This window comes from Leptodactylus fuscus, chromosome 2 (genome assembly GCF_031893055.1).
Source record: "Leptodactylus fuscus isolate aLepFus1 chromosome 2, aLepFus1.hap2, whole genome shotgun sequence".
NCBI classification, from domain to species: Eukaryota; Metazoa; Chordata; class Amphibia; order Anura; family Leptodactylidae; genus Leptodactylus; species Leptodactylus fuscus.
In genome coordinates this window covers 282,567,670-282,595,226 of record NC_134266.1, presented here as the reverse complement: position 1 = coordinate 282,595,226, position 27,557 = coordinate 282,567,670, and the positions used below count along the sequence as shown (strand labels likewise).

Below are 27,557 nucleotides of genomic sequence, written 5' to 3'. Positions count from 1 at the left end.
TGAGATCTCACGGCATCTCAGCAATTAATCTGGTGGATTATTCATGGTATGAATTTAAATTTAATTTATTTATTTTCAGATGACTGTATGAGCGGCCCCCATGGATCTCAGTTTTTATCTCCTTGTTATGAAGTAGAAGAGAATCAGTCACAAATTGTCATGGAAAGTTCTGGAGATAGACCGGCGGAAACTTTTCCATGTTCAGAATGTGGGAGACATTTTAAAAATGAATCTTCTCTTACCAGACACCTGAAGCTTCACAGTGGTGAAAAGCCATTTACATGTACAGAATGTGGGAAATCTTTTAGTAGAAACTCTGTCCTTCTTAATCATCAGAGAACTCATACAGGAGAGAAGCCATTCAAATGTTTAGAATGTGGGAAATGTTTTACATATAAAAATAATCTTTACGGTCACATGAAGATTCATAGAGGTGAAAAACCGCATGTATGTTCAGATTGTGGGAAATCCTTCACTACGAAATCATCTCTTCAGATACATCAGAGAGTTCACACAGGAGAGAAGCCATATACATGCTCGGAATGTGGAAAGTGTTATAGACAGAGCTCCGCGCTTACAAAACATCAGAGAACTCACACTGGGGAGAAGCTATTTTCATGTGCTGAATGTGGGAAATTTTTCACTATGAAATCACATCTTAAACAACATCAGAGGATTCACACTGGAGAGAAACCATATACATGCCCTAAATGTGGAAAGTCTTATAGTCTGAGATGTAATTATATAGTCCATCTGAAAATTCACACTGGGGAGAAGCCATTTAAATGTCCAGAATGTGGGAAATGTTTTAGGGTTAAATTTTTTCTTCTTAGCCATATAAAAATTCATTCGGGGGTTAAAGAATTTTTGTGTGAGGAATGTGGGAAACGTTTTACGCGTAAACGTCATCTTCAAAACCATCAGAGAACTCACACAGGAGAGAAGTAATCTTCATGTCCTGAACATGGGAAATATTTCACGCTTGAAGCTTGATCTTGAGAAACCTCTGAAAATATACACAGGATAAATATTAGATAAACAGATCATAAAATAAGATTTTTTTTTTTACCCATCAAGCAGATTTTGCTCATTCTCTCAAGAATTCCCATAAGGATTAAGCCAGTGTCATGTCCTAAATGTAAAAACCTGATCGAGCAGCTGTATGCAGCCTCTTCCAGGGCTGTAAGCAGCTGGCACCTCGCCCTGTGTAGTGGCCGAGTAAAGTCAAGGGTCGTTGAGCTGCAGTGACTGCTCCGGCCACTACACAGGCCATGGAGACAACTACTTCTGGCTCTTCGTGTAAATCATTTTCATTCTTCATCTTGTACATCGTGGACTTTCCAAATATTTTGAAGATTTGAGAAGTCTTTTTGGGTAGCTGTCCACAAAAGATATCCCCTCAGCCTAACATGGAGTTGTATTTCCAGAGTTAGAAGCTGCCACCATGGAGTGGACACCTGCCAGGACCGGCACCTACTAATGTGCCTTACTGGGCCGACTCTCCACTATTAATAGTTCTGAAAAATATAATTTGGTTCCTTTTTAATGGTCTTTTTTGAGAAATCCTCGTCTACCATTATATGATATAAAGTATTTGCCCCCTTGATGCAGGTTCCTTCTGCTTTGCTCAGACAGGCTCACAATGTTTTATTTAGTTTTTCCTCTGTATATGGATTATTTTACTTGTGATAATAAAGTTTTAAGATCTTTTTCATACTTTTGGTTGTTTTTGAGATCTCTTGTGTATCGTAAATGAAATGTCACTTTCCATGAGGGTATGAGTAGGGGTCCACTGGTTCTCCTCGGAATAGTGATATCTGCAGCGTCCGGGAGTGATTGGGGTGGGTGTAGGGATCGGAACTGTTAACCCCCTTACACAGGATAAGAGGATATATTCACACAGACCATTTTCCAAAAAAAAAGTATTGTCCATTTCTCACAACCGTTTTGTATCCATCGGTCACTCGTTTTTCATGGATCGAGTCCATAAGTGATCAGATGGTCAGAAATAGGACCTGATGTATATTGTTACTGGACCTCACAAACACCTTGTCATAAAAACAGAGCTGAATAGTAACGTAGACGGTCACTGACTGGGAAATGTTCATGTGACAGCTGGTTTTTAGTCTTGTGTGAATATGGCCGATGAAATAACAGGCTCGGCGTCTTCCATAGGTCTCTCTAGTTGTGCCTAGGGACAGAGATGTTAAGACTTAAGCGGTTGTTCAGTATAGAAGGGGTTTTTTTGCTTGTTTTTTTTAATTTAATTTTATCCTATCCCGGGGAAGGTGTTAGAAATCCTCACAGCCGGCAAGTAGAGATGAGCGAACAGTAAAATATTCAATGTTCGGTATTCGTTCCGAATATCATCTCAATATTCCACTATTCGAACGAATATCGAACCCCATTATAGTCTATGGGAGAAAATGCTTCGTTTCAGGGGATCCCACCATTCGACTCAGGGTCACCAAGTCCACTATGACACCTCAGCAAATGATGCCAACACCTCTGCAATGCAACTGGGCCAGCAGGGGAAGCATGTCTGGGGGCATCTAACACACCAAAGTCCCTCTATTACCCCAACATCACAGCCTAACAACTACACACTTTCCACATTCAAAAAAAAAAAACTATCAAAGTGGGAAAATACCTGGAAACCTTCTTTACTCCCCAAATGGATGGACACAAACCCAAATTTAAGCTCAGCAAACATTATCAAGCACCCCTTTAAATCACATTCCCCATGACAACCACAGATGGAATAGGCAATGGGAAATCCTTCAGTCCCCCCCTGAACTGTCATTGTGTGTGTGTGTGTGTGATGTGGTAAGACCTTCCAAAATTCCCTTTTATGGCCCTTGACGTGAGCCCTTCCAAACAAAGTTACAGGCCCTTAAGCTGAGCTACCAGCAGAGATTGAGGCCCTTCAGGTGACTTCAGCCTTCTACCTGCAGAGTTTTAGGCCCTTTAACTTAGTTCAGCCTTGTACCAGCAGAGATTTGTTGGTTCTTTGGGTGAGTGGAGCCTTTAGAAAGCAGTGTTTTTGGCACTTGGAGTGAGTGGAGCCTTGAAACAGTAGGATTTTTGGCTCTTGGCGGGAGTAGAGACTGTAACCAGTAGAGTTGGGGGGAATCAGGGTGGATTGATCCTAGTAGGATCAGAATTGTGCAGTGCTGATGGAGAAGGAGTATGAGTATGAGGAGGAGGAGGAGGAATTGGAGAGGGTGAGCACACACATGCAACTTCATGTCGAGGTGCTTGACACTGGTGGACATGAAAATGATGGGTCTATCCAGTGGCTATTCATTTTTATGAGCGTCAGACAGTCAGCACTGTCAGCTGACAGCCAGCTGCGCTTACCCGTAATTATGCCACCGGCTGCGCCTATGACCCTTTCCTATAGCACGCTGGTGGCAGGGCAGGAAAGGACCTCCAATGCGTACAGCGCAAGTTCCAGCCACAAATCCAACTTGGAGACCCAATAAGTATAGGCCACAGAGGGATCAGAGAGGACAGGTCTGGTGTCGGCCAGGTACTCCCGCAACATGCACTTATACTTATCCCTCCTGGTGACACTAGGCCCCTCAGTGGCGGTAGTTTGGCGAGTGGGTGCCATTAACGTGTCCCAGACCTTGGAGAGTGTGCCCCTGCTGGGTGTGGACCGGATGACAGTTTGTTGCCTGTTGGAGGAACTCTCCTGTGTGCCGCCAACGATAGTTGATGGAAACATCTCCAACATATTGTGCACCAGTTGCTTGTGGCAATCACTCATGCGACTGGCCCTCCCCTCTACTGGAATAAAATTACAAAAAATTTTTTATACCGGGGGTCGAGGATTGCAAAAATCCAGTAGTCGTTGCTCTCCAGGATTTTGGCAATGCGTTTGTCAGTTGCAAAGCACTCCAACATGTATTCAGCCATGTGTGTCAGAGTGTTACTTGGCGTCACTTGGCTGCCTCCACCGGAATGCTCACTCTCCATTTCCTCCTCTTCCTCATCCTCCTCCTCCATTTCGCTCCAACCGTGCTGCAGCAATGGGACACAATGAACTGCCCCGCTAGCCTCCTGTGTGACAATGAGATCTGCCACTTCATCATCATCCTCCTCCTCCTCCTCCCTCGATGTACGTTGTGAAGCGGACAGGAGTGTGTCATGAATATCCTGCTGGGATGTTTCCGCACCTATGCCCGACTCCTCAGCGTCCAATGCGTTATTCCTGATGGCGATGAGGGATTTTTGCATCACACACAGGAGGGGGGATTGTGACACTCACAAATGCGTCATCACAACTGACCCTCATGGTTGACTCCTCAAAGACACGCAAGATCTCGCATAAGTCTGACATCCATTGCCACTCATGGTGCAGAAACTGTGGAAGCTGACTCTGAGGAACCCTTGGGTTTTGGAGATGGTACTCCATCAAGGGTCTCTGCTGCTCACACACTCTACTCAACATGTGGCACGTCGAGTTCCAGCGTGTGGGGACGTCGCACATCAGCCAGTGTTCTGGCAGATGGAGGCGTTGCTGGAGGCCTCGGAGGCTAGCAGCGGCTACTGTGGACTTGCGAAAGTGGGCGCACAAGCGCCGCACTTTCACCAGTAGCTTGGCTACATTGGGGTATGTGTACAAAAACCGTTGCACCACTAAATTGAACACATGGGCCAGGCATGGAACGTGCCGGAGGTTGGCAAGCTCCAGAGCCGCTACCGGGTTGCGGCCGTTATCACACATGTGGGGGGCTAACAATATCTTATGAAAAATTGTGTATAGAGGTGGGGGCTGAGATTGGTCTGTCTGTCCAGAGATGGGCGGTTTGGAACTTGCCAGACTGGTTATGTAGACACTATGCTCTGTGTATTGAACGGGGTCCGATCGGCTGCGACCAGGGGCATGGTTAGGAGAAGATCAAAGACGAAAGACCCCTTTTAAGATAAAGGGACAAGAGAAGGGTAATTAAGCTAATTGTCTCCAACAAGGATGTAAAATCAGGATGTCTATTGTCTTTAGAATACCATGAGATAGACATCTAGGGTGTGTATTTGAGACGTGCTGATGGCTGCCATTTTGTGAGACCATGCAGCCACCATGCGGTCACCATACCATGAGCTCACAGACTTCATTTTAGACTTGAGCTAGCCCTTCGGGGGGCCACTGGAGCACTGCTCCAGTGGCCTCCCCAAACCACCGCTCGGTGCTAAGACAGTCCAGGACAGCTTGTCCTGGACTGGCTTAGGAAAGCAAAAATGCCGCCCTCCCTGGGGCCCTGACATAGCTCCGCCTTTAGGTCGCCTCATGGGAGGTGCGGCGCTGATACAGCCATATCTAGAGCTATATGTACAGTCATATCTTCTGTGGCGGTTGAGGAGTCCGGTGGAAGTTGCAGACAAGTTATTGTGGACTTATTATAACTAATAGAGGAGGTTAAACCTCATGGTGGTGACAGGCTGAGCTTTGGTAATGGCCGGCCTGAAGGATGTGGTAATAGTAACGTCATCCAGGGGCGGGCACAGGAGGTAAGCTCAGGGTCGCTGGTGCCCTTAAAGTGTACAGGCTCTGCTAGAGTTGCAAGCCGGAGCGGCCGCCCTTTTATTGCTGTCTGGCCGGAGGATGTATGTCAGACAGCCGGGGATCTCACAGTATTCCTGAATCCCAATGGTCTAGCGCTTCACCCGGCTCCTTCTGTCATTATTTTACTTCTGTGAGTTTAATAAAGCTCTGGCCATTTTGACAACCAAAATAAAGTGTTTTGTGCATTTATTCCAAAGTCACTATTTCCTGTAGTTTGGGTGGTTTTAGGGAGGAGTGAGGGACATCCCATATCCAAAAGTCTTGCTATAAAATTGTCACTTTGCCCACACACTGTTACTGCGGCATTGTCTCCCGTACAGGGATAACTGGCAGGATTGTCCAGGTTCTTGTTTCTTCCTCAGTGTCAGGTCAGAGAATCCTTTCCCTATCAGGAGATATTTTCGCTTTTCCAGCTGCCAGGCCGGGCACATCTCCCTGTATCATCCTCCTCCATTTACTGCACTGCTGCTGATGCTGCTCCTAAATAGTGACCACCACTAGCCAGACATGTTACCGGCCCAATGGCCGGGCAGTGGAGACATCTGGGCTATTATATATTATTTTGGGGCCTTTCATTACATTCTGATCCCTGTGTCTGCACTACTGCAGCTCAGATCATATAGATCACCACTGCATGGACTGTCCCGCCCAATCACAGTAAATCCGTAGTCTGACTACCTGACACCTGCACCCACAGCTCAGTTGTCAGTCACTAGCTAGCTCCGCCCCTTCCTGCTATCACATGACCGGTTCCTCCTCCTTGAAGTTGGGCTCTTCCTCCTGCTCTGACTCTGTGGCTGTGTGAGCGGTGTCAGTGGGGGGCGCTATTAACCTGCAGGTCAGTGCATTCACCTCACTACTGGATAGACCTGTGCCCTGTACACATTACAGTAACCGGCTAGTCAGAGACTACAACCCCCAGCCGCAGGCTGTCAGGAGATGATGGCGGTTGTACAGAGCCACAGGAACACTTCCATCTTACTGCTCCTGCAGGACTACAACTCCCAGCATGGTAACTGTAGAGACCCCAGCAATGCTGCTCCAGTCACTGGGGCATTTATCGGCCTCATCTACCTTCTCCTTCTAATTCTGCCCCTTCTTGTAAGTTTCCTCCTCTGTGTGTAAAATGGATCAGGCGTTTGTGTCTATTCTGAAGGATTTTACAGCAGATTCCTCACTTTACTGCATTGTTGGGGATAGTGGGCGTGGCCTCTCTGGGGTAACATTTTACAATAGAGTTATACAAATTGGTGCCAAAAATAGGAGGCGACTGCAGTCCAGGACATGAGTAGTGTAAAACACTCTCCATATACACTGCTGCCCTGCATTCTCTGTATACACCGTCCACCCCGCACTCTCCGTATTCACCGCTCGCCCTGTCACTAGAATACTCTTTTTACAATAAATACGCAGAAAGGTTATTCTTCTCTTACCTTTATTATTCTGATCTGCACCGCCCTTCCTGAGTAATTTCTTCTTTCTTCCTTACTCAAATGAGTTTTCTCGCAGGGGCGTCCCCAGTGCTGCCTGAAAACTCTCCAGCGACACCTCTGTTTTCTCAACGCCTTTTCTCCTCTTCTCTTGGTCCAAAACTCCGACTTCGCATGTACATCGGCCATTTTTCTGTGGCCAAATGGGAGAGGAGCGTGAGAGAAAAGGAGGAGGCCATTGCTGGAGAGTTTTCAAGCAGCACAGGGGACACCCCTGCGAGAAAACTCATTTACGTAGGGAAGAAAGAAGATATTCCTCTGGACAGCGGCGCAGATCAGAATAATAAAGGTAAGAGAAGAATTTGCGCGATAAGTTGTATTTTATAAGATTTGGGGTACATGTAATGTTTTGATCAGCCCATATTAAGGTTTTAGAGGGTGCATGAAAAAAAAAACCTTACAATTCTGTAATTTATTTTATTTTTATGGCCTTCAATCTGCATTACTAAAGACAGGGCGACCTTTTCCGGGGGGTTATTACAATTTCAGGGATCCCATATTGTATCAGTTTTATTATGTTTTATCTCTATAACTGAATAAAACTCTATTTACCCTATATACTCGAGTATAAGCCGACCCGAATAGAAGCCGATTTTTACCACAAAAAACTGGGAAAACTTATTGACTTGAGTATAATAGATGCTGGGGAAGGGGAGGGGGTGTTTTGGTTGTCTGTCCGCCCCTTCCCTGAGCGTGAGGACTGTTCCCCCCCCCCCCCCCCCTACTTGGAATTCAGTCTGGCTGAATATTGGGTATCTGCAGTGCTCCTATTAACCCCTTCCCAACAGAATAGGAGCACTGCAGATACTGCCTATAGTCTGACTGAATTCCAAGTGGGGGGGAAAAACCCCAAACTTCAGGCTCAGAGAAGGAGCAGACAGACAACCAAAACGACACCCCCCCTACCCCAGCACCTACTGCACCCTAAACCCTGACACCACATCAACATCAATCTACATCTTCTTAGTGCGCCGCTGCCTTCAGCAGAGAAGACGCTCCGGAAATATCTTGGGGTGGCCCTGGAGATAGCAGTGCTTCACCACTCGCCTATCGGCAGCAGCGCTGCTCCAGCGGCCGCCCACAGTCAGCATCGAGCCTCCGCTCCCTTGCTCTCCAGACCCTTCCCCCTCCCCAACCATTCCATCACACGCCAGGTGACATGGCCATGTAAGCTCAGGCCCGCACCCGACTTATCTCTGCGTTCCTGGTTTCCTAGCAGAAGTACCGTAAGTACATATCTGCAGTTTGTAATGAATAGTAAGCTTATCGGCGGCAGCGCTGCTCCAGCGACCACCCACAGGTGTCTTGCCGACTGCGTTGTTGTGTTGCTCTAGTGCTTGACTCGAGTATAAGCCAAGGGGGGGGGGGGGTTCACCACAAAAACTGTGCTGGAAAACTCTGCTTATACTCGAGTAGATACAGTAACTAAAATAAACAATAGAGACCCCGTATTCTGTTATCTGTAGCTTTTTGTTGTTGACTGAGCTACAACTGAGGGTTTTTTTGCAAGGCGAGTTGTAGTTTTTGTTGACACCAGTTTTTGGTATGTGCAATTTTTTTTAATCACTTTTTGCTCATTGTGGTAATTCATTAATTTTTTTTTTTCCTTCACCGAATTGGATAAATAACATTATTTTTGAATAGTTTGGGAATAATTTTTTTTTTTTTTTTTAAGTGGAAAAGTTTTTTTTTCAACTGTAATATTTTTTACACAATTTTGTTGCCAAATTTTAAATTTTTGAATTTATTTACTTTCTCAAAAGGAGACTTGAAACTGAGATCACTTGATCCTTTGTACCATGTTCTGTAATACTTCTGTATTGCTGTATATAGAACCTTCCTCTGTATTTGGCCAAGCCTCTATAGCAACCCCATGGTACCCTGAGATCTCACGGCATCTGAGCAATTAATCTGGTGGATTATTCATGCTATGAATTTAAATTTAATTTATTTATTTTCAGGTGAAGACTGTATGAGCGGCCCCCATGGATCTCAGTTTTTATCTCCTTGTTATGAAGTAGAAGAAAATCAGTCACAAATTGTCATGGAAAGTTCTGGAGATAGACCGGCGGAAACTTTTCCATGTTCAGAATGTGGAAAACATTTTAAAACTAAATCTAATCTTACCAGACACCTGAAGATTCACAGAGGTGAAAAGCCATTTACATGTACAGAATGTGGGAAATCCTTCACTACGAAATCAGTTCTTGTGGAACATCAGAGAATTCACACAGGAGAGAAGCCATATACATGCTCTAAATGTGGAAAGTGTTATAGACAGAGCTCCACTTTTATAGTACATCAGAGAACTCACACATGGGAAGAACGATTTTCATGTTCTGAATGTGGGAAGTCTTTTGGTAGAAAATCTGTTCTTCTTGATCATCAGAGAACTCACACCGGAGAGAAGCCATTCATATGTACAGAATGTGGGAAATCCTTCACTACCAATTCAGCTCTTATTGTACATCAGGGAACTCACACAGGAGAGAAGCCATTCAAATGCTCAGAATGTGGGAAATCCTTCACTACGAAATCAGCTCTTATTGTACATCAGAGAACTCACACAGGAGAGAAGCCATTCAAATGCTCAGAATGTAGGAAATCCTTCACTATGAAATCAGCTCTTATTGTACATCAGAGAACTCACACAAGAGAGAAGCCATTCAAATGCTCAGAATGTGGGAAATGTTTTACATATAAACCTAATCTTTACAATCACATGAACATTCATCGAGGTGAAAAACAGCATGTGTGTTCAGATTGTGGGAAATCCTTCACTATCAAATCATCTCTTATGGAACATCAGAGAATTCACACAGGAGAGAAACCATATACATGCTCTAAATGTGGAAAGTTTTATAGACATAGATCCACTTTTATAGTACATCAGAGAACTCACATGGGAGAGAGGCCGTTTAAATGTTCAGAATGTGGGAAATGTTTCACTAGGAAATCACATCTTAAAAGACATCAGAGGATTCACACTGGAGAGAAACCGTATACATGTTCTAAATGTGGAAGGTCTTTTAGTCTGAGGTCCAATCTTAAAGTACATCTGAAAGTTCACACTGGGTAGAAGTCGTTTAAATGTTCAGAATGTGGGAAATGTTTTAAGCATAAAAGTACTCTTCAAAACCATCAGAGAACTCACACAGGAGAGAAGTAATCTTCATGTCCTGAATGTGGGAAAAATGTCATGCTTGGAGCTAAGAAAGAAGCCAGTGCCATGTCCTAAATGGTAAATAATGATTTTTATAAAAAAAAGATTATATATTCAGAATTTGAGAAGTGTTTTAGGCAGTATTTGAGTTTTCATTGTTATCCCTCTGGGCAGCCATATTAAAAGGGTTGTCTAAGAATACAGATTTTATGGCCTGCCATTGGAATAGTCTAGGCCATAAAACCTGATTGATGGAGTCACCTGCCAGCTCCTTCATCGATCAGCTGTATGGAGCCGCTTCCAGTGCCCATTCTATACACAACACCGGGCTGTAAGCAGCTGGCACCTCGCCCTGTGTAGTGACCGAGTAAAGTCAAGAGTCGTTGAGCTGCAGTGACTGCTCCGGCCACTACACAGGCCATGGAGACAACTACTTCTGGCTCTTCGTGTAAATCATTTTCATTCTTCATCTTGTACATCGTGGACTTTCCAAATATTTTGAAGATTTTAGAAGTCTTTTCGGGTAGCTGCCCACAAAAGATATCCCCTCAGCCTAACATGGAGTTGTATTTCCAGAGTTAGAAGCTGCCACCATGGAGTGGACACCTGCCAGGACCGGGACCTACTAATGTGCCTTACTGGGCCGACTCTCCACTATTAATAGTTCTGAAAATTATAATTTTGTTGCCTAATAATGGTTTAGATGGTTTGTGAAATTCTCATCTCCAGTTATATGATATAAAGTATTTGCCCCCTTGGTGCAGGTTCTTTCTGCTTTGCTCAGACAGGCTCACAATGTTTTATTTAGCTTTTCCTCTGTATATGGATTATTTTACTTGTGATAATAAAGTTTTAAGATCTTTTTCATAATTTTGGTTGTTTTTGAGATCTCTTGTGTATGTGTAAATGAAATGTGTCACTTTCCATGATGGTGTGAGTAGGGGTCCACTGGTTCTCCTCAGAATAGTGATATCTGCAGGGGCGGGGAGTGATTGGGGTGGGTGTAGGGATCGGAACTGTTAACCCCCTTACACAGGATAAGAGGATATATTCACACACACCATTTTCCAAAAAAAAAGTATTGTCCATTTCTCACAGCCATTTTGTATCCATCGGTCACTCGTTTTTCATGGATTGAGTCCATAAGTGATCAGATGGTCAGAAATAGGACATGATGTAGATTGTTACTGGACCTCACAAACACTTTGTCATAAAATCAGAGCTGAATAGTCACCTAGACCAGTGATGGGGAACCTTTTAGAGACCGAGTGCCCAAACTGCAACCCAAAACCCACTAAATTTTCGCAGAGTGCCACCACAGCAATTTAAACTTAATACTGTGCGGATTCACAATTGCGTTACGGACCACAAATTACAGTCGTGTGAATGGGGCTTTTCAGAGCTTTTAATAATACAAACAACTGTGTACTGAAATGTAAAGCTCTCGGCATTTTGTACTTTGAACAATTAATGTTCACTCTTTACATGGCGCAGGATCTGTGTCATAGTGACGGTGTAATATCCTTACATCCTGTACTAATATCACGTCTGCTATACAACAAATACTGTGTGTTATAAATAGTGAGGGGACCCCAGAAAGAATTATATGCTCTGCAGTAGCCCCCCCTCCACAGTATTATATTCTCCACAGTAGCCCCCCCCCCACAGGATTATACGCTCCATAATGGCACCCACACACAGTATTATATGCTTATAAATGCACCCCCCCAGCATTATATGCTCCTCAATACACATCCTCCCCCTCTTATATGCTCCTCAGTATGTATCCCCTCAGTATTATACACTCTTTAACCCCTTCCCGCCGATGGCATTTTTTGATTTTTGTTTTTGACTCCCCTCCTTCTAAACCCCATAACTTTATTTCTCCGCTCCCAAAGCCTTATGAGGTCTTAATTTTTGCAGGACAAATTTTTCTTCATGATGCTGCCATTAATTCTATATAATGTACTGGGAAGCAGGAAAAAAAATCAGAATGGGGTGGATTTGAAGAAAAAATGCATTTCTGCGACTTTCTTACGGGCTTTGGTTTTACGGCGTTCACTGTGTTAAATTTTTTTCTAAAAGTCGCCATATTCCGACGGCCATAACTTTTTTTATACGTAAGTGTACGGGGATGTATAGGGCGTCTTTTTTGCGGAGCCGGGTGTACTTTTTAGTTCTACCATTTTCGGGAAATGTTATTGCTTTGATCACTTTTTATTCAAATTTATATCAGAATGAAAACAGTGAAAAAACGGCGGTTTGGCACTTTTGACTACTTTTTCCCGCTACGGCGTTTACCGAACAGGAAAAATATTTTTATAGCTTTGTAGAGCGGGCGATTTCAGACGTGGGGATACCTAACATGTATGTGTTTCACAGTTTTTAACTACTTTTATATGTGTTCTAGGGAAAGGGGGGTGATTTGAACTTTTCATACTTTTTATATTTTTTTTTTTACTTTTTTTTTTTGCATTTATTAGACCCCCTAGGGGTGCTGAACCCCAGGGGGTCTGATCACTAATGCAATGCATTACAATGCTAATGCATTGCAATGCATTGCAAAAAATCATCCTTTCTTTTGCAGGCTGCATAGACCAGCCTCTAAAAGAGAGAATTTGCAGACAAGCCTGGGAGCCTTGTAAAGGCTCCCCGCTGTCATGGCAACGTGACGTCGGCCCTGGAGCATGCTCCAGGAGCCGGCGATCCCGGGCAAAATGGCGGCGCCCATGTGCCGCCGGGAAAATGGCGCCTTTGACCGCAGCGCCGGAGGGGTTAATGCCTCCGATCGGTCTGGGGAAGCAGTAGACACCTGACGGCTATGGCGGCCGCCCGGCTCCCGGGCGGTCGCCATAGTTACAGACCCGACATGCGCCGTACTATTACGGCGTATATCGGGAAGGGGTTAATACACCCCCCAGTATTATAAGCTCTTTAGTACGCCCCCCAGTATTATAAGCTCTTTAGTACGCCCCCCAGTATTATAAGCTCTTTAGTACGCCCCCCAGTATTATAAGCTGTTTAGTACGCCCCCAGTATTATAAGCTCTTTAGTGTCCCCCCAGTATTATAAGCTCTTTAGTATGTCCCCCCAGTATTATAAGCTCTTTAGTATGTCCCCCCAGTATTATAAGCTCTTTAGTACGCCCCCCAGTATTATAAGCTCTTTAGTATGTCCCCCCAGTATTATAAGCTCTTTAGTACGCCCCCAGTATTATAAGCTCTTTAGTACGCCCCCCCAGTATTATAAGCTCTTTAGTACGCCCCCCAGTATTATAAGCTCTTTAGTACGCCCCCCAGTATTATAAGCTCTTTAGTACGCCCCCAGTATTATAAGCTCTTTAGTACGCCCCCCCAGTATTATAAGCTCCTTAGTACGCCCCCCAGTATTATAAGCTCTTTAGTACGCCCCCCCAGTATTATAAGCTCTTTAGTACGCCCCCCAGTATTATAAGCTCTTTAGTACGCCCCCCCCAGTATTATAAGCTCTTTAGTACGCCCCCCCCCCAGTATTATAAGCTCTTTAGTACGCCCCCCAGTATTATAAGCTCTTTAGTACGCCCTCCAGTATTATAAGCTCTTTAGTACACCCCCCCAGTATTATAAGCTCTTTAGTACACCCCACAGTATAATAAGCTCTTTAGTATGCCCCCCCCCGTATTATAAGCTCTTTAGTATGCCCCCAGTATAATAAGCTCTTTAGTAACCCCCCAGTATTATAAGCTCTTTAGTACACCCCCCCAGTATAATAAGCTCTTTAGTATGCCCCCCCCAGTATTATAAGCTCTTTAGTACACCCCCCCCAGTATTATAAGCTCTTTAGTACGTCCCCCAGTATTATAAGCTGTTTAGTATCACACACACACACACACACACAGTCAGTCGCACACTGTCATACTCACCCCTGAAGAGCCGCCGGCGTCCACCTCCTTTTCACTGCGAGCGCTGATGTCATCGCGCCTGTGCGCCTATTTACCTCACACACTGCAGTATATAGCTGATATATCATATATACTGCAGTATTACCTCAGGATATATACAGTCACAGCGTCCCCTCATGTATTTACCTCACACACTGCAGTATATAGCTAATATATCATATATACTACAGTATTACCCCAGGATATATACAGTCACAGCGTCCCCTCATGTCTTTACCTCACACACTGCAGTATATAGCTGATATATCATATATACTGCAGTATTACCTCAGGATATATACAGTCACAGAGTCCCCTCATGCATTTACCTCACACACGGCAGTATATAGCTGATATATCATATATACTGCTGTATTACCTCAGGATATATACAGTCACAGAGTCCCCTCATGAATTTACCTCACACACTGCAGTATATAGCTGATATATCATATATACTGCATTATTACCTCAGGATATATACAGTCACAGAGTCCTCTCATGTATTTACCTCACACACTTCCATTATATAGCTGTATATATCATATATACTGCAGTATTACCTCAGGATATATACAGTCACAGCGTCCCCTCATGTATTTACCTCACACACTGCAGTATATAGCTGATATATCATATATACTGCAGTATTACCTCAGGATATATACAGTCACAGAGTCCTCTCATATATTTACCTCACACACTGCAGTATATAGCTGTATATATCATATATACTGCAGTATTACCTCACGATATATACTGTCACAGAGTCCCCTCATGTACTTACCTCACACACTGCAGACATGGCTGATATATCATATATACCGCAGTATTACCTCAGGATATATACAGTCACAGAGTCCTCTCATGTACACTCACCGGCCACTTTATTAGGTACACCATGCTAGTAACGGGTTGGACCCCCTTTTGCCTTCAGAACTGCCTCAATTCTTCGTGGCATAGATTCAACAAGGTGCTGGAAGCATTCCTCAGAGATTTTGGTCCATATTGACATGATGGCATCACACAGTTGCAGTCGCAGATTTGTCGGCTGCACATCCATGATGCGAATCTCCCGTTCCACCACATCCCAAAGATGCTCCTCTATTGGATTGAGATCTGGTGACTGTGGAGGCCATTGGAGTACAGTGAACTCATTGTCATGTTCAAGAAACCAGTCTGAGATGATTCCAGCTTTATGACATGGCATTGCATTATCCTGCTGAAAGTAGCCATCAGATGTTGGGTACATTGTGGTCATAAAGGGATGGACATGGTCAGCAACAATACTCAGGTAGGCTTTGGCGTTGCAACGATGCTCAATTGGTACCAAGGGGCCCAAAGAGTGCCAAGAAAATATTCCCCACACCATGACACCACCACCACCAGCCTGAACCGTTACTGATACAAGGCAGGATGGATCCATGCTTTCATGTTGTTGACGCCAAATTCTGACCCTACCATCCGAATGTCGCAGCAGAAATCGAGACTCATCAGACCAGGCAACGTTTTTCCAATCTTCAATTGTCCAATTTCGATGAGCTTGTGCAAATTGTAGCCTCAGTTTCCTGTTCTTAGCTGAAAGGAGTGGCACCCGGTGTGGTCTTCTGCTGCTGTAGCCCATCTGTAGCCTCAAAGTTGGACGTACTGTGCGGCGTTCAGAGATGCTCTTCTGGCTACCTTGGTTGTAACGGGTGGCTATTTGAGTCACTGTTGCCTTTCTATCAGCTCGAACCAGTCTGGCCATTCTCCTCTGACCTCTGGCATCAACAACGCATTTCCGCCCACAGAACTGCCGCTCACTGGATGTTTTTTCTTTTTCGGACCATTCTCTGTAAACCCTAGAGATGGTTGTGCGTGAAAATCCCAGTAGATCAGCAGTTTCTGAAATACTCAGACCAGCCCTTCTGGCACCAACAACCATGCCACGTTCAAAGGCACTCAAATCACCTTTCTTCCCCATACTGATGCTCGGTTTGAACTGCAGGAAATTGTCTTGACCATGTCTACATGCCTAAATGCACTGAGTTGCCGCCATGTGATTGGCTGATTAGAAATTAAGTGTTAACGAGCAGTTGGACAGGTGTACCTAATAAAGTGGCCGGTGAGTGTATTTACCTCACACACTGCAGTATATAGCTGATATATCATATATACTGCTGTATTACCTCAGGATATATACAGATACAGAGTTCCCTCATGAATTTACCTCACACACTGCAGTATATAGCTGATATATCATATATACTACAGTATTACCTCAGGATATATACAGTCACAGAGTCCTCTCATGTATTTACCTCACACACTGCAGTATATAGCTGTATATATCATATATACTGCAGTATTACCTCAGGATATATACAGTCACAGAGTCCCCTCATGTATTTACCTCACACACTGCAGTATATAGCTGATATATCATATATACTGCTGTATTACCTCAGGGTATATACAGTCACAGAGTCCCCTCATGAATTTACCTCACACACTGCAGTATATAGCTGATATATCATATATACTGCAGTATTACCTCAGGATATATACAGTCACAGAGTCCTCTCATGTATTTACCTCACACACTGCAGTATATAGCTGTATATATCATATATACTGCAGTATTACCTCAGGATATATACAGTCACAGAGTCCCCTCATGTATTTACCTCACACACTGCAGTATATAGCTGATATATCATATATACTGCAGTATTACCTCAGGATATATACAGTCACAGAGTCCCCTCATGTATTTACCTCACACACTGCAGTATATAGCTGATATATCATATATACTGCAGTATTACCTCAGGATATATACAGACACCGAGTCCCCTCATGTATTTGCCTCACGCACTGCAGACACAGCCATCACTTTTGTGGGATATTCCAGCTTTTTCAGCTGCAGCCGGGCCGGGTACACTGATAGAGCCCCAAATTTTTCTTGAAATTCCATCAAATGTCACTTCACCATACAAAAAGATTCCCTCAAATAAAAGCCATGACCTCAAGAAAAGCTTATAGCATTACCCAGACTGTCTGTATGACACTATTAATTGTCACTTTGCCCACACACTGTTGCTGCGGCATTGTCTCCCATACAGGGATAACTGGCAGGATTGTCCAGGTTATTGTTTCTTGCTCAGTGTAAGGTCAGAGAATCCTTTCCCTATCAGGAGATATTTTCACTTTTCCAGCTGCCAGGCCGGGCACATCTCCCTGTATCATCCTCCTCCATTTACTGCACTGCTGCTGATGCTGCTCCTAAATAGTGACCACCACTAGCCAGACATGTTACCGGCCCAATGGCCGGGCAGTGGAGACATCTGGACTATTAGATATTATTTTTGGGCCTTTCATTACATTCTGATCCCTGTGTCTGCACTACTGCAGCTCAGATCATATAGATCACCACTGCATGGACTGTCCCGCCCAATCTCAGGAAATCTGTAGTCTGACTACCTGACACCGGCACCCACAGCTCAGTTGTCAGTCACTAGCTAGCTCCGCCCCTTCCTGCTATCACATGACCGGTTCCTCCTCCTTGAAGTTGGGCTCTTCCTCCTGCTCTGACTCTGTGGCTGTGTGAGCGGTGTCAGTGGGGGGCGCTATTAACCTGCAGGTCAGTGCATTCACCTCACTACTGGATAGACCTGTGCCCTGTACACATTACAGTAGCCGGCTAGTCAGAGACTACAACCCCCAGCCGCAGGCTGTCAGGAGATGATGGCGGTTGTACAGAGCCGCAGGAACACTTCCATCTTACCGCTCCTGCAGGACTACAACTCCCAGCATGGTAACTGTAGAGACCCCAGCAATGCTGCTCCAGTCACTGGGGCATTTATCGGCCTCTTGTACCTTCTCCTTCTAATTCTGCTCCTTCTTGTAAGTTTCCTCCTCTGTGTGTAAAATGGATCAGGTGTTTGTGTCTATTCTTTTCTAAGCAAGGATCTGGGATTACCAGTAATTCATACAAGACCAGAAAGGGGTATCCCCACAGCAACAAAAATAAAGATTAAAACCTAACTTTTATTAAAGTCATTTAAAATAAGTCTATGAAGTTCATGTGTACCTCCTACTACCACCTAGTGCAATAAAATCACTATTCCTCACTGAGTGGCAAGTCTTTTTATGCAGGCGTGTGTTCTGTGATACCTAATCCGTTTGTCGGGTGTTCACCCTGAATCTAGGTACTTGTTCACACCACTCTTTCTAGCCCTCCTAAGCCGACAGGTGCTCGTTCTGACCGCTCCCTCTCTCCTCCTCAAACAATTGGGTTTCACATTGACTGTGCTGGGAGTCTCTGCCTGAGCCTGGACACTTCTGAGAACCTGCAGCTCTGGACCCTGCTAGTTATTCTGCCTGTGTCTGTGAGGACAGATTGATATTCTAGGACATCAGATATGTTCGTCCCTTATATTATAGCGTCTCTACGCGTTTCATCAAGATCATCAGGAGACGATTAAAATTTTTGCAGGCTGCCCTAATAACTATAGCCTGCCATCTAGCCTATTGCAATACCAGCGATATGGCATGTGGTAAAAACCACAGTTGAGACCGGGACCCTGATGGTGGATCCCGGTTGTAGTAAAGAGGCTGACACTGCGCTCTGTCGTCTCGCTCTTAAATAGCCCCCGAGCGAGTGTAGGGCTCCACCTCTTTTAGGTCACGCCCCCTCAACAGGTACCCACGTGGGGGAGTGATGTCTCAGCAACATCACGGGGGGGGGCGTGTCCCAGCTGGAGCCGTTCATTTCATTGGCCCTAGATTCCTCCATGTCTCTCCTCAGAAACAAAATCACAATACCACAGATAGTGATAATGTTGCACTCATACCACTGGCAGTACTTCAGACCAGCAACACAATGTGAACACGGTTCAATAAGCATCCAGGATATATTGTATTGATGTTTAGTCGGTAAGTATTCTCACCCCCCCCCCCGAGTATATGGATTCAGTATCACAATGTGAAGACCAAGGTTCTATACTCATAAATCAGGCCTCCCACAGCAAACATACTGTTTCATAAATGCCCAAGTCATATGGTAAATACCCTAGCATGTGGTCCCTCTGGTTATACCTAATACAGAACTGGCACCATGTACCTATTCCTGTCAGTCCACACATGCACAAATAAACCATTCTGTGTATGGGCAATTCGATAGTTTAGGGGTGAATGTCTATATTTAGGGGTGATTATCACCGTATGTGACCTCTATGTTGATAAATTTAACTAGGTCACACACAAAGCTATATGTCTTAAATAAATGAAAGAAACGAAATCACGTCATTCAGACCCTCGGGTTTCATTGATGAAAATCGGAAGATCCATTGCGCCTCACGGCGAAGAATCATCTTATCCCAATTCCCACCTCTCATGGGTCTCGGGACCTTTTCAATAACCTGGAAACTGAGACATAAGGGGTCACCATTGTGTTTGTCCCAGAGGTGTTTGGACACGGGAGTCTCTGTACGTCTGAGCACATCGCCCACATGTTCGAGGATTCGCACACGCAGTTGGCGGCGGGTTTTGCCCACATAGTTCAACTCACAAGGGCATGTGATCACATATATCACCCCTTCCGTCCTGCAGTTAGCAAACTCTCTGATTTGGAAGATGTGTCCCGTGGCAGCCGCACGTATCTCCTTGCCCCGTTTTATGTAGCAGCAGGCTTTACAAGAGCCACATCTGTGGGTGCCCACCACTCCCGTCCGCCCCAGCCAAGTTCCCGGTGTTTATAAGGGTGAGAGGTGACTGTGGGTGACCCTGTCCGCCAAATTGCGACCCCTCCTGAACGTAATCGAGGGGTGTGGGGGAATTACCCCACAAATGACAGGGTCTTGTTTTAAGATATCCCAATAGGTTTTAAAGATATTAGTGACCTCCCTTGACTGGCTATCATAAGAGCCGATCATACGGATCAGTTGTTTCCCCTCCTTTTTTGATTTGGGTATCAGGAGGGAGTTACGTGGGACCCTCCGTGCGGATTCTCTCGCCGCTTCTACCAAATGGCGTGGATATCTACGTGCCACGAAACGTTCAATGAGAGTGGAACTTTCCCTTTCAAAATCTCCCATCTCCGAGAAGTTCCTCCGTAATCGCAGGAACTGCCCTTTGGGTATTCCCCGTTTTAAGGGCTGTGGGTGTTGACTATTCCAGTGTAGGAGTGCGTTGGTTGCAGTAGGTTTCCTAAACAAGGTTGACGCAAATGTACCATCATTTTTTAGAGTAATCTCCACATCCAGGAATGGTATAGTTTTGGTGTCATAAAATGAAGTAAAGTGTAGGTTAAACTCATTAGAGTTGAGGGCATTCACAAACTGATCAAATTCAAGCTTAGTCCCAGTCCACACAATGACAATATCATCAATGAACCTGAGCCAAAGCACTATGTGCCTGGCCCAGGTTTCTGCATGTTGGCCGAAGACAACCCTCTCTTCCCAGTGTCCCAAGTACAGATTAGCATAAACGGGTGCGGCGGGGCACCCCATAGCGGTGCCCCGCCGCTGATGGTACACCCGTCCGTCGAAAAGGAACACATTATGCGTTAGGGTAAACTCCAGGAGATCTAGGACTAATTTGTTGTGAGCCCCAAACTGTTCTCCCCGGGTCCCTAGGAAGCGCCCCACAGCCCCACACCCCTTGTCATGGGGGATGGAGCTGTAGAGCGCCTCCACATCCAAAGTTGCCAGGGCCGCCCCAGATGGAATCTGGATGTCCTCTAGCTGGCGGAGGACATCCATCGTGTCTCTGACATATGACGGGAGGGCCAACACGAAGGGCCGCAATATTTGGTCTAAGTAATTGCTGACCCCCTCGGTGACCCCCCCAATGCCAGAGACAATGGGGCGGCCCTTAAGAGGATGATAGCCCTTGTGGACTTTTGGTAGGCTATAGAATGTAGGGACCCGGGGAAACTCCGGACACATATACTTATATTCCTGATGTGAGATTAAACCCAAGCTTCTACCCTGGTCCAACAACTGGATCAAATCTCTGGCAAAATCTGGGGTGGGGTCTGAGGGAAGGACCAAGTAGTTGTCTTTGTCCTCTAGAATACGGTTGCACATGGAGATGTATTCAGTCCTATCCATGACAACAACGTTGCCGCCTTTGTCCGCAGTTTTTATAATAATTTATTTATCGGACTCCAAAGATTTTAAGGCGGCACGTTGGTCATGGCTAAGGTTATTCCGCCTAGGGGTTCTATCTCTAGCAAGCTGGGACAATCTCTCTCTGACCATCCTTTCAAAGATATCTATACATTTATAGTCCCCAGGTGGTGGGTTATTGCAATTTTTTGGTTTCAAATTTGTCAGTTGTAAAGTTTCTTCCTCCCTCTGTGCCTCCAAGTAGAGGCTTTCCAGTGTCCTTAGCCCCTCCAAATCCTCCACCTCCACCCCTAATTCTCGTGCCCTTCTGGTGTCAGTTGAATCCATAAATTTGGACCACCGTAATTTCCGGGTAAAAAGTGCCAGGTCTTTGACCCAGTCAAAGTGACTAAAATTTTGGGAAGGTACAAATGATAATCCTCTAGCTAGGACTACACGTTCAGAATTTGTTAGTGGGCGCTGAGATAAATTAATAATTTGTAGTGCATCATCTTGTTTTTCCACTACAATGGGGGTAGCCCCTCCATTACATCTCATACTGGTGGTGGCTGTTCCACTCGCCCCCGTAGCATATAGCTCGTTATCTGTGGAGTCTGGGCTAAAAACCCCCCAGATATATTGGCACTCCCAGTGTCCCTGGCGGGGTTACGTGGTTTGTTTTTACCCCTATGACCAGAACTCAGCCCTCGTCCCCTACTTCGAGTTTTTTCCCTGGGTCTACTATTAGAGTCATTGTCAGACCAATCGTAATCTGAAGAGGAAATATCTGATATAGTCTGGGGTTTGTTCGCCCCCCAGTACGCTCTGTTCTCTTTAAATTCTTGTAAATCGCGAGTAAACTGTTGATGTTTACGATTTTTTATAAAATTTGTGAACTTCTCTATGTTTAGTTGAAGTTCTTTTTCTTTCTTACTAAACTCCATTTCACTTAAAAATGTGCGCGCCTTCACAATCAGTACTATCTGTGGTATTGTGATTTTGTTTCTGAGGAGAGACATGGAGGAATCTTGGGCCAATGAAATGAACGGCTCCAGCTGGGACACGCCCCCCCCCCGTGATGTCGCTGAGACATCACTCCCCCACGTGGGTACCTGTTGAGGGGGCGTGACCTAAAAGAGGTGGAGCCCTACACTCGCTCGGGGGCTATTTAAGAGCGAGACGACAGAGCGCAGTGTCAGCCTCTTTACTACAACCGGGATCCACCATCAGGGTCCCGGTCTCAACTGTGGTTTTTACCACATGCCATATCGCTGGTATTGCAATAGGCTAGATGGCAGGCTATAGTTATTAGGGCAGCCTGCAAAAATTTTAATCGTCTCCTGATGATCTTGATGAAACGCGTAGAGACGCTATAATATAAGGGACGAACATATCTGATGTCCTAGAATATCAATCTGTCCTCACAGATACAGGCAGAATAACTAGCAGGGTCCAGAGCTGCAGGTTCTCAGAAGTGTCCAGGCTCAGGCAGAGACTCCCAGCACAGTCAATGTGAAACCCAATTGTTTGAGGAGGAGAGAGGGAGCGGTCAGAACGAGCACCTGTCGGCTTAGGAGGGCTAGAAAGAGTGGTGTGAACAAGTACCTAGATTCAGGGTGAACACCCGACAAACGGATTAGGTATCACAGAACACACGCCTGCATAAAAAGACTTGCCACTCAGTGAGGAATAGTGATTTTATTGCACTAGGTGGTAGTAGGAGGTACACATGAACTTCATAGACTTATTTTAAATGACTTTAATAAAAGTTAGGTTTTAATCTTTATTTTTGTTGCTGTGGGGATACCCCTTTCTGGTCTTGTCTGTGTCTATTCTGAAGGATTTTACAGCAGATTCCTCACTTTACTGTATTGTTGGGGATAGTGGGCGTGGCCTATCTGGGGTAACATTTTACAATAGAGTTATACAAATTGGTTCCAAAAATAGGAGGCGACTGCAGTCCAGGACATGAGTAGTGTAAAACACCCCAAATATCTGACAGTAGGAGAATCACAAGTTTAGGTGAATTTTGTGCAAAATTTATGACACAATTGAACCTTTTTAGTAAATTAGATGCACAGAATGCCGAGGTATAAAAAAAAAAAAAGTACAAATGATAGAACCCCCAGTGTATATACTGACCGCCCTGCACTCTCCGTATACACCGCTCGCCCTGCACTCTCCGTATACACTGCTGCCCTGCATTCTCTGTATACACCGTCCACCCCGCACTCTCCGTGTACACCGCCTGCCCTGCACTCTCCGTATACACCGCTCGCCCTGCACTCTCCGTATACACCGCTCGCCCTGCACTCTCCGTATACACTGCTGCCCTGCATTCTCTGTATACACCGTCCACCCCGCACTCTCCGTGTACACCGCCTGCCCTGTCACTAGAATACGCTTTTTACAATAAATACACATAGGAATAGTCTTAAGAAAGGTTATTCTTCTCTTACCTTTATTGTTCTGATCCGCACCGCCCTTCCTGAGGAATTTCTTCTTTCTTCCTTACTCAAATGAGTTTTCTCGCAGGGGCGTCCCCAGTGCTGCATGAAAACTCTCCAGCGACACCTCTGTTTTCTCAGCGCCTTTTCTCTTGTGCTCCTCTTCTCTTGGTCCAAAAGCTCCGACTTCGCATGTACATCGGCCATTTTTCTGTGGCCAAATGGGAGAGGAGCGTGAGAGAAAAGGAGGAGTTGAAGAAGACAGAGGCCATTGCTGGAGAGTTTTCAAGCAGCACAGGGGACACCCCTGCGAGAAAACTCATTTACGTAGGGAAGAAAGAAGATATTCCTCTGGACAGCGGCGCAGATCAGAATAATAAAGGTAAGAGAAGAATTTGCGTGATAAGTTGTATTTTATAAGATTTGGGGTACATGTAATGTTTTGATCAGCTCATATTAAGGTTTTAGAGGGTGCATGAAAAAAAACCCTGTAATTTGTTTTATTTTTATGGCCTTCAATTTGCATTACTAATGACATGGCGGCCTTTTCCGGGGGGTTATTACAATTTCAGGGATCCCATATTATATCAGTCTTATTATGTTTATTTACCCTATATATTCGAGTATAAGCCGACCCGAATAGAAGCCGATTTTTACCACAAAAAACTGGGAAAACTTATTGATTTGAGTATAAGCCATGGGGGGGGGGGGGGGATTTTTTGGATGCAATAGAGGCTGGGGAAGGGGAGGGGGTGTTTTGGTTGTCTGTCCGCCCCTTCCCTGAGCTTGAGGACTGTTTTTTTTTTTCTCTCCCTACTTGGAATTCAGTCTGGCTGAATATTGGGTATCTGCAGTGCTCCTATTAACCCCTTCCCGACAGAATAGGAGCACTGCAGATACTGCCTATAGTCAGACTGAATTCCAAGTGGGGGGAAAAACCCCAAACTTCAGGCTCAGAGAAGGAGCAGACAGACAACCAAAACGACACCCCCCCTACCCCAGCACCTACTTCACCCTAAACCCTGACCCCACATCAACATCAATCTACATCTTCTTAGTGCGCCGCTGCCTTCAGCAGAGAAGACGCTCCGGAAATATCTTGGGGTGGCCCTGGAGATAGCAGTGCTTCACCACTCGCCTATCGGCAGCAGCGCTGCTCCAGCGGCCGCCCACAGTCAGCATCGAGCCTCCGCTCCCTTGCTCTCCAGACCCTTCCCCCTCCCCAACCATTCCATCACACGCCAGGTGACATGGCCATGTAAGCTCAGGCCCGCACCCGACTTATCTCTGCGTTCCTGGTTTCCTAGCAGAAGTACCGTAAGTACATATCTGTAGTTTGTAATGAATAGTAAGCTTATCGGCGGCAGCGCTGCTCCAGCGACCACCCACAGGTGTCTTGCCGACTGCGTTGTTGTGTTGCTCTAGTGCTTGACTCGAGTATAAGCCAAGGGGGGGGGGGGTTCACCACAAAAACTGTGCTGGAAAACTCTGCTTATACTCGAGTATATACAGTAACTAAAATAAACAATAGAGACCCCGTATTCTGTTATCTGTAGCTTTTTGTTGTTGACTGAGCTACAACTGAGGGTTTTTTTGCAAGGTAAGTAGTAGTTTTTGTTGACACCAGTTTTTGGTATCTGCAATTTTTTGATCACTTTTTGCTCATTGTGGTAATTCATTATTTTTTTTTCCTTCACCGAATTGGATAAATAACATTATTTTTGAATAGTTTGAGAATAAATGCAATTTTTTTTTAAGTGGAAAAGTTTTTTTTTCAACTGTAATATTTTTTACACAATTTTGTTGCTAAATTTTTAATTTTTTAATTTATTTACTGTCTCAAAAGGAGACTTAAAACTCAGATCACTTGATCCTTTGTACCATGTACTGTAACACTTCTTCTGTATTACTGTATATAGAACCTTCCTCTGTATTTGGCCAAGCCTCTATAGCAACCCTATGGTACCCTGAGATCTCACGGCATCTGAGCAATTAATCTGGTGGATTATTCATGGCATGAATTTAAATTAAATTTATTTATTTTCAGGTGAAGACTGTATGAGCGGCCCCCATGGATCTCAGTTTTTATCTCCTTGTTATGAAGTAGAATAAAATAAGGTCACAACTTGTCATGGAAAGTTCTGGAGATAGACCGGCGGAAACTTTTCCATGTGCAGAATGTGGAAAACATTTTAAAACTAAATCTAATCTTACCAGACACCTGAAGATTCACAGAGGTGAAAAGCCATTTACATGTACAGAATGTGGGAAATCTTTTAGTAGAAAATCTGTTCTTCTTAATCATCAGAGAACTCACACAGGAGAGAAGCCATTCACATGTACAGAATGTGGGAAATCCTTCATTAAGAAATCAGCTCTTGTGGAACATCAGAGAATTCACACAGGAGAGAAGCCATATAAATGCTCTAAATGTGGAAAGTCTTATAGACAGAGCTACACTTTTACAGTACATCAGAGAACTCACACGTGAGAGGAACGATTTTCATGTTCTGAATGTGGGAAATCTTTTGGTAGAAAATCTGTTCTTCTTGATCATCAGAGAACTCACAACGGAGAGAAGCCATTCAAATGTACAGAATGTGGGAAATCCTTCATTAAGAAATCAGCTCTTGTGGATCATCAGAGAATTCATACAGGAGAGAAGCCATATACATGCTCTAAATGTGGAAAGTGTTATAGACTGAGATCCACTTTTATAGTACATCAGAGAACTCACACATGGGAGGAACGATTTTCATGTTCTGAATGTGGGAAATCTTTTGGTAGAAAATCTGTTCTTCTTGATCATCAGAGAACTCACACCGGAGAGAAGCCATTCAAATGCTCAGAATGTGGGAAATCCTTCGCTACCAAATCAGCTCTTATTGTACATCAGAGAACTCACACAGGAGAGAAGCCATTCAAATGCTCAGAATGTGGGAAATCCTTCACTACGAAATCAGCTCTTATTGTACATCAGAGAACTCATACAAGAGAGAAGCCATTCAAATGCTCAGAATGTGGGAAATGTTTTACATATAAACCTAATCTTTACGATCACATGAAGATTCATAGAGGTGAAAAACCGCATGTATGTTCAGATTGTGGGAAATCCTTCACTATCAAATCATCTCTTATGGAACATCAGAGAATTCACACAGGAGAGAAGCCATATGCATGCTCTAAATGTGGAAAGTTTTATAGACAGAGATCCACTTTTATAGTACATCAGAGAACTCACACAGGACAGAAGCCATATACATGGTCTACATGTGGAAAGTGTTATAGACAGAGGTCCACGCTTATAGTACATCAGAGAACTCACACGGGAGAGAAGCCGTTTAAATGTTCAGAATGTGGGAAATGTTTTAAGTATAAAAGTACTCTTCAAAACCATCAGAGAACTCACACAGGAGAGAAGTAATCTTCATGTCCTGAATGTGGGAAAAATGTCATGCTTGGAGCTAAGAAAGAAGCCAGTGCCATGTCCTAAATGGTAAATAATGATTTTTATAAAAAAAGATTATATATTCAGAATTTGAGAAGTGTTTTAGGCAGTATTTGAGTTTTCATTGTTATCACTCTGGCGCTGCCATATTAAAAGGGTTGTCTAAGAATACAGATTTTATGGCCTGCCATTGGAATAGTCTAGGCCATAAAACCTGATTGATGGGGTCACCTGCCAGCTCCTTCATCGATCAGCTGTATGGAGCCGCTTCCAGTGCCCATTCTATACACAACACCGGGCTGTAAGCAGCTGGCACCTCGCCCTGTGTAGTGGCCGAGTAAAGTCAAGGGTCGTTGAGCTGCAGTGACTGCTCCGGCCACTACACAGGCCATGGAGACAACTACTTCTGGCTCTTTGTGTAAATCATTTT

At 44.6% G+C, this 27,557-nt stretch overlaps 1 protein-coding gene and 1 pseudogene across 1 annotated transcript in view; one reads left to right on the top strand and one right to left on the bottom strand.

The window, feature by feature from the left end:
* LOC142196229 (uncharacterized) overlaps positions 1–27,172 on the top strand; it is a 203,216-nt gene extending 176,044 nt beyond the window's left edge. The window contains 4 exon segments of the mRNA XM_075266444.1: positions 180–823; positions 908–944; positions 9,124–10,224; positions 25,831–27,172. Of these exon segments, the coding sequence (XP_075122545.1) occupies positions 180–823; positions 908–944; positions 9,124–10,224; positions 25,831–27,172 (3,124 nt within the window).
* The window catches only part of LOC142196122 (uncharacterized), a 783,446-nt pseudogene that overhangs the window by 335,576 nt on the left and 420,313 nt on the right, over positions 1–27,557 (bottom strand).